The sequence below is a fragment of the Papaver somniferum genome, chromosome 8 (assembly GCF_003573695.1).
Source record: "Papaver somniferum cultivar HN1 chromosome 8, ASM357369v1, whole genome shotgun sequence".
Lineage (NCBI taxonomy): Eukaryota > Viridiplantae > Streptophyta > Magnoliopsida > Ranunculales > Papaveraceae > Papaver > Papaver somniferum.
Window position 1 is genome coordinate 110,159,678 of NC_039365.1, and position 8,323 is coordinate 110,168,000.

At 36.9% G+C, this 8,323-nt stretch overlaps 1 protein-coding gene across 1 annotated transcript; it reads left to right on the forward strand.

Annotated features, from left to right (window-relative positions):
* Positions 1-4,911, forward strand: LOC113302578 (GATA transcription factor 27-like). Its single transcript, XM_026551512.1, has 8 exons — positions 1-625; positions 1,974-2,342; positions 2,446-2,881; positions 3,084-3,156; positions 3,349-3,452; positions 3,696-3,882; positions 4,018-4,138; positions 4,246-4,911. Exons 1-8 carry the CDS (start codon positions 577-579, stop codon positions 4,554-4,556), a joined length of 1,650 nt encoding a protein of 549 aa, XP_026407297.1. The 5' UTR covers positions 1-576; the 3' UTR covers positions 4,557-4,911.
* Positions 4,912-8,323: the final 3,412 nt, after the last annotated feature.

Consider the following 8,323-nt stretch of genomic DNA (forward strand, 5'->3'; position numbering starts at 1 on the left):
TTTGTTTGAAGTTAGTAGCATAATTTTTGTTTTTCTGTATTGAGAAAGATTGATTTTTCAAAAGAGAAAAGAGAGAAAGAAGAAGCAATGAAAGCAGAGCATTTACTCTATAAACAATAAAACACCAACAACAAGTCACACCCACACACCCATTATTGTTATAATTTTCCTCTTTCTGAATTCTCTCCATTTTCACCTTCCTTTCTACTACTATTACTACTAAAACAACTTTAATTAAGATTCCTCCTTTTTATTTTCTCCATTGGATTGTACAGATATATCATATATATACCCAGCTAGAATACCCATTCCAATCCCCACTTTTTTTTTTCTTTTTTTTTTTATTTGGTTGATTCTGTATAAAAGAAAAAAACTTATAATACATAAAAATCCTTGGTTATTTTGATTTCATGGTTTTTTTCTGCAACTTTTAATAGGTTCTTCCAGCAGAAAGAACTTCAACACCCAATAATATTTCTGTAAAGGATTTATGAATATTTTAGTTTTGAAAAAATATTTTCTGGGTTTTTTTTTCTGGTTAAAAAACTTTTATTAGGAGATTGAGAGAAAAAAAAAATGAGGAACATGGGGAAGCACGGACCTTGTTTTCATTGTGGAGTTACAAGTGAGTCTTTTTGTGTTCCAATTCTGATTGAGTTTTGATTTTTTTTTTTGTTTGTATAAACAATAAAAAATCTGGGTTATTTGTATGAATTAGTAAAGTTGTTTGAGTTTAGAGAGAACAAGACTTATTTGATTGTATGTTTCAATGCTGAAGCTATTATTGGACAAAGAACAAACAAGTTTTTCATTGATTTCTTTGTTTGTGTATATCTTTTCTTGAAAACAATATAGAGTCCTTATTGAAATCCTTGAGTTTTGATTGGAATTCTGGCATTCTTCATATTCAATTCATGTCCTTGTCATTATTCGCCCAAACCTGGAATTTGAACATTCCATAGTTCAGTTTGACTAATTTTGAATACTGATGCTGTCCATGTACATATTCAGTTTTCATTAGAGTCAGTCAGAACTGTTGAGATATGCTAACTCTTGTGTCAACCTGAGGTAGTACTAAGTTAGGAAAGCATTAATTCATTTGAAATCTTTGTTATAATCATGGGAGAGAACAACCAGAAGCTACTAAAGTAGCTTAGAATGTTCATTGTATGGTTTATTGTTGTTGGATAACCGGGATGGAATGTGAAGTTCAGCTTGCACTCAGTAGTGCAATTCACAAGAGTTGCTCTTGTGTGACACTGAATTTTAGTTTATCTAGTAAACTAAGTCTTAGCTAGTCTTATTGTTAAACTCAAAAATTCTTCTCCTTATTTGACAAATGGGATCACATCTGCACGATACCTTCATTGCGGTGCTTGCTAACCTTTCCACTTCATTGCCAAGTTAATAGTAGGAACCAGATTTTCGGGAAGGCTGTTAGGTTGTATTATCACCACTGTTCATACTATCACATTTGCACCAAGTTCAAATGCTGGTATAATAATATCCTTTTGTTCCATTCTTTAGTATCTGAACGAGTTGCAACCCATATCTATGAGGAAGTAGTATTTAAGTGCATGTTATATTCTGGCAGATAACCCAATTTCGACAACTAGGATTTTAGAAGCTCTACTTTGAACACATCTTGTAGTCCTAGAATCTGTGATAGCCATTGACTTTCATACATTGATACCGCTGCATTATCTGAGCGAGTAAAGTTTATTGCTGTTGAGCACAATGGACTGTGTGATATCCTCCGTCTTTGAACCTAATAGATTTTGAGCAATGTTGCTAAGCAGATATGTTCTTACTGTATTCCGTGTTAAAATGATCTCCTTCACTTTTGGATGTACAGTGCATACAAACATAATTTCTCCCACTTATACTAAACTTTTGCTCTCCCTTGTTTACTGTGTCGACTGCCTACAAACTGAACTCTTGTTTCTGATGCGTCAACTATATTGTTTATGTAGGCACTCCTCTATGGCGTAACGGACCACCTGAAAAGCCGGTTTTGTGCAATGCATGTGGGTCTCGATGGAGAACAAAAGGATCACTCACAAACTACACCCCATTGCATGCCCGAGCGGAAACTGATGATTTTGAGGAATACAAAGCCCCGAAAGTGAAGAACCTCGTAATTAAGGCCAAGGGCTCAAAGATGTACAAAAGGAAGCACGATCATGATAGTTTTGTAGTCAAAATGGAGGATCCAGACTATGAAATAAGCTACCGTAGGGGCACAGATGAGGATACAAGCAACAGATCTAGCTCTGGCTCTGCAATATCTTACTCCGAAAGTTGTGCACAGTTTGGTACTACTGAGGCAAGTGAATGGACAGGTTAGTAATATACATGGAGGAACACATGGTCATGTACATCTTTTATTTTCTCTAAGTAACAATAGACATTTGTCTAATGTTGATCTAATTTTATGCTCTGCAGGTTCAGCACAATCAATTGTGTGGGATACGCTCGTGCCGTCAAAGAAGAGGACATGTGTGAGGCGACCAAAGGCATCATCTGTCGAGAAGCTCACGAAGGATCTATACTCAATTTTGCAGGAGCAACAACAGTCTTCCTACTTTTCTGGATCATCTGAAGAGGACTTGCTCTTCGAAAGTGAAACTCCCATAGGTTCGGTAGAGATAGGCCATGGAAGTATCCTCATTAAGCACCCCAACGCAGCAGTTCGAGATGAGGAATCAGAAGCAAGCTCCTTTTCAATAGACAAGTCAAACACTGTCAATGAGGTTTATTCAGGTTCCACATCCCTTCCTGTACAAACTAGTTACAAGGGGTTTAACTGTCCAAGTGTGGGCAGTGATAATAAAATCAGGAGGCCATTCGTAGCAGGGATACAGTCAGATTGCACAAAAAGGTTATTATTTGGTCTCATTTTTTGGGAAACTTCACATGGCTCAACAAAATTCGAGTTCGTTTTACCATCCTTATCATTGTGCATTTTGAAATGGCAAATGCACCATAGTACCTAACTTGATTAACTTGCACGTTCATGCTACTGACCTTTCCAAGGTCGTCTAAGCAATAACGGATTAATGTTTCTATTCTTAACATTGCAGTGATAAGTCTCACAAAGAAGATTCTCCCATACTGCAACATCACAGATCGCCACTGAGATCCGTAGATCTAAAAGTAAGACTTTTCTATGAACAACTCGTTTAATGGGTAGGCGAAATGCTGTTATTGTACTAGACATCCACATCTGATGACTGCATGCACCCTGACAGGGGAATATGAGTTTAAAAAAAATATCCTTTTAGTTCCTTTTTTCTCTCCTTTCGTCTGGGTATTCTATTCCTTACATGTAGTCCATGTTTGGAATAGGATGTTGTGAGCTTCGAGGAGTTCGTGAGGCATTTCACACTTGAAGAACAACAACTATTGATGAAGCATCTGCCATCTTGGGATACAGCTAGACTTCCTGATAGGTTGGTCTCTTTGTTAATCTTTTTAAAAACATATGGCAGTCTTGTAAGAACTACGACCATTTAATTCTCACAAATCAAATGGTGGGTTCTTCTTGGCTCATATATATTGTAGGGATGAGAACATTGAACTCCTTAAGATCCCCATACATATCAAATACTTTCTATCAAACGGCGTCTGGTGGTCTTAAATCACCAGTAAATATTCCGTTACTGATAGTCCTTTCATCTTTTTCACATATGCAGCCTTAGAAGTATGTTTAGTAGTGTGCAGTTCGCGGAAGACCTATCTTCTTTTCAGAAACTGCTCGCGGAAGGTGTGTTTGATCTAACTTTCTCAGGAATGAGTACTGAAGAATGTAAAATGCTGAAAAAGCTAGCTCTGGTCAATCCAACAAAATCTAAATGGGTTGAGCACTATAATATGCTAAAGGTCTGAACTTTTTCCTTGGCATCTGTAGTGTCATATTATTAGAGAAGCTACTATTGATCATGTTTTCCCATAGTTGAAACACAATGCTCACAACTGAATTATTTTCTTTTTGCTTCTGTTTCTTGGTTGCCGTAGGATGTAAAAGGCAAACAAATTACAGGAGGAAAGGGAGTTTCACACGGTTCGAGTGTCCTCGGGGCTCAAAATTTTCTATCCTCGAAGAGACCTCGTGATTCCAAAAATCAGAACTTTCCAGGTTAGTTCTTTATACTATTCCGGAGTTTAATGTAAGCATCTCTTTTTCCTGTTCTGTAAAACATGCGGTTAATGCAATTGCAAACCCAATACTTTCTGTGGATCCAGAAATGAAAGCAATGATGAAAAGCCCCAATAGGTCGGTCATGAAATCCAGTCATGAAATGAAGGATCCGGTTGAATACGATGGTTCCTGCTTCAGTCCAAGAAGTCTATTTGGTTTCACCCCCGAAAGGAGTTCACTTATGTTGGATTGTTTCCACTTCGCGGATGATAGTTCTGAGCAAGATCTTCTGTTCGATGTCCCAACAAATGGATCCTTCCCACAAGCAGAGCTTCTTCATCCATCAACAAGCTTCATTTCACAACAAGCCAGCACTAGTAGTAGTGTAATTTGCTCCCATCTCACTAACCTCTGACAGTAATTTTTTGTTAAATCAACGAGACTTTAGTGAGATATATAATTACTTATGCTAGGACATGCGAATCAAGATCTTTAAGTCCACTTGTTTTGCATGCCAAACTCAAGAAGTTTTTTGTAAATGCAGCTGTTTTATACGTTTTTTTTTCCTTCTCGTTTCTGGAGAGGCATATATTTGAGTATGGTGACCTGTTTTCAACTTGGCATGTTGAAAGACTGAGAAGATTTAGATGGTTTTGTTGTATAGGCTGACAGAAAGATTGTAAGATACAACTGAAAATCCATTTCTTGGGCACGGCGTGGAATGGATATTCCAAACGTGTACGTAATTTAGCTTTGGCCTTGAATAAGCGTGAGAAACCCTTATTTTTATTTTTATTTTCCTGTTTGTTTTCATCAAGAAGAGGTACTTTCTGGATGATGCATATGAATTTGGCAGTCCTTAAGATTTGTTGTTTCTTGAGGGGAGCTATACATTTATGCTTAAGGGAGATTCATATGCATTGTGTTAATGCAGTCGACGAGAAAACATTTTTTCCAACTGTCATATCTTTTCCAATTTTTCTCTGCCACTCTATTCTGACAAAATGCACTACAAAAAATGGCAAGAGTATCCGAAAGATATACCTAAAGACACGAACTTGGCTTTCGGGTTCTTTACAACAAAAAAAGCTAATCTAATTAACTGATTGGATCTTTGCACCGTAACTGAAGCTTCATAAAGATGTCCATTGAAATTTGAAAAGGATGTGCTTCATGTTTCATAACCTTCAGGCTTCCACCAACGAGGGCGGGGGATATTAAGACCTGCCTTTGTTGCAATTTCCAAAATATCTTCTTTTTCTTCTTCTGGATTATCTTCAACCGTCTTTTGAAGGTTTGCCATAAAATGGCTAACATCATGAAGTTTCTTAACAAGTTCAGTATCATCTTCATGCCTCGTATCCTCAGTATTCCGTCTTATATTTCCAGTGAAATCAGAAGTCTCCACTCTCCCTGCCCTACTATTTCCACTGCGATTGGATCCCTCTGCTGCACTATTTGATTCTCTTTCAGCCCAATTTGGCAGCCTTCGCAATGCTGGAGAATTCCTCAATGCCAAACCTGAAGAAAAATCAGTCGAATCAGCACATTCAGATTTTTCCAGCTCATCCACAGTCACTATTCCTGATTCTCCATCATCAATATGTACATCTGTTTGGGGACTTTTAAACCCACTGACTCCTCCATTGGTTTCATTTCCAAAATCAACCTCATCTGGAATCAAAGGCGCATCAGTCATGACTACATCCTTTCTTACTTCTTGTCCAGGGAAGGTAACCTCGTGTACTGTTTCTCCAATATCTTTCGCAGGGGCAATTAATGGCAAATCTTCCATTTCTACATCTTTGATACACTGCGGTACTACAACAATAATATCTTCAATTGAGTTATCTGGTTGCGAATTCAAAACAATCTCTTCGACAGCATTCATTTCCACATTTTCCATATCAGCTGGAAACGACGGCAAATCGTCCATGACTACATCCTTACTAGAATCTGGCAGAACAGGATCATCAACAACATTTTCAGTTCTGACTGATACAGAGATGGCAATTTGGCGACACTTTTCGGCAGCTTCGCATTCGTCTCTTACTTCTTGTGCGTCGATCATAACCCCGTCTACTTCTTCAATATCTTTCCCAATGGCAACTACTGGCGAATCTTCCTTTATGTTGTCCGAAGAAGGTTCCACATTTTGCCCATTGGAAGTATGTACATCAACCCCTTCTTCATTTTCTACTGCTAGGCTAGTTACAACAGATTTTTGAGGTGTATATTGAGAATCATAAGGATTATCAGGATTACACTTCAAAAGCCCTAAGTTTTTGTTAGTAAGTGATTCTAGGGTTTTTTCTGCAATATCTTCCACAAAATCTTCCTCACTATTTAACTCAAGATTCAAACTTAAATTATGTTGTGACTCAATCAAATTCTTATGTGGTGATTCATTTAAACCCTCGTTGCCCGTTATCTTTGGCTCAATAAACCCTAACCCTAAATCCTCCTCTGCATGTAAATTGCTTTCAGATTCACCAATCCCTTCCATATTCACCCTAGGTTCCTCATTATCATATGGTTTTTCAACATCATCAATACAAGCAGTGCCTACAATTTGAGAACTACTCACTTCAAATGATTTTCCTTGAGAACAAACAATAAAGTTATCCTTACCTAAATCAATAGTTCCTTGGGAAGCATCAAGAACCGCATCTGTATCTCGATAAACTTCATCACGATCATCATCAACATTAAGTTCATCAAGTCCCTTTCCTTCTGGTGGTGTATGATACTCTTCAACCAAAGGGTTATTTTCGTCTTTTTTCCTTTCTTCTTCCGATGAGGATTCGTCACTGCTAGAACCATCAGGGGGAGAACAAATCATGATTCCAGTATTATCGACTGGAAATTCATCTGGATATGAAGATGATTCTTCTTGGGTTAAAGGAGTTATTAAACCTTCTTGAGATTCGAAAGCAAAAAGTGATCGATCGAGAAGGTTTTCTTGAGAAGAAGAAATCCCGCACTTACAAATCATCGATGTAAATGGATCCTCCATTACTAGGTTTTTTTAGGGGGGGATGGAAACAGGACGGGTTCGAAAGGGTTTATATCTTTCGATTTTATTAATAATTTGAATTTTGCTTGATCTGTATAAGTACTTTTCCCGCTTTTTCTCTGATTATCCCGCCTCTTTATTTCCTCTTCTTTCTGGGTCCTTGTTAGGGACACGAGGGAAGTAAGGTGGAAAGTTGGAAACTACATTTGTAGAAATTGACGTTTAGTGCCAAAGTTCGTGGGCGTTCACATTCTAGTCCAGCGTTCTTAGGCCTAGTACTCGCTAGTCCAAATTTATAAAGGGAAAAATATCGTTTGGTCCTTTTTTAGGTGGGTCCATGTCAGTTTAGTCTTTGGTCAAACGTCTTTACTGTTTGGTCCATAGTTATTTAAAAATATTAAATGGACAAAAGTACCCTTCCGTGTTAATTTCTACTTATTTTTTGTAGCAGTTCATTTGTCAAAATGAACTCCTATTAATTTCTACTTATTTTTTCAGAAATCACCTATATAAACTAGAGTTCATTCCAGAAAATGAACTCCATATAAAAACCTAAAAAACCAGAGTTCATTCCAGAAATGAACTCCATATAAAAACCTAAAAAAACAGAGTTCATTCCAGAATGAACTCCATATAAAAACCTAAAAAAAAAGAGTTCATTCCAGAAATGAACTACATATAAAAACCGAAAAAAACAGAGTTCATTCCAGAATGAACTCCATATAAAAACCTAAAAAAAACAGAGTTCATTCCAGAAATGAACTCCTGATAAAAATCCATATAAACCAGACTTCATTCCAGAAAATGAACTCCTGATAAAAAAAACATATAAACCAGAGTTCATTCCAGAAATGAACTCCTGATAAAAACCTAAACAAACCATAGTTCATTCGTCAGAATGAACTGCTGATAAAAACCTACATAAACCAGAGTTCATTCCAGAAATGAACTCCTGATAAAAATAGAGTTCATTCGTAAAAATGAACTGCAGCAGAAATTCATCTTTAACACGAGCAGCAAACATCAGTAACAAAGATTTTCAACAACAAAATCAAGATCTTCAACATCAACATCAAAATCAAAATCATCCTCATCTTTATCATCGTCAATAACAAGATCTTTATCATCAAAATCAAGATATTCATCATCTTCATTCGTTTGCATCA

What these genes read in the sequence shown, in the direction of transcription:
- LOC113302578 (XM_026551512.1), top strand. Translation starts at nt 577, where the DNA reads ATGAGGAACATGGGGAAGCACGGACCTTGTTTTCATTGTGGAGTTACA. An exon ending in TGAGATCCGTAGATCTAAAA is followed by an intron (nt 3,157 to 3,348) that starts GTAAGACTTTTC and finishes TGTTTGGAATAG; the next exon opens with GATGTTGTGAGCTTCGAGGA. An exon ending in AGCACTATAATATGCTAAAG is followed by an intron (nt 3,883 to 4,017) that starts GTCTGAACTTTT and finishes TGGTTGCCGTAG; the next exon opens with GATGTAAAAGGCAAACAAAT.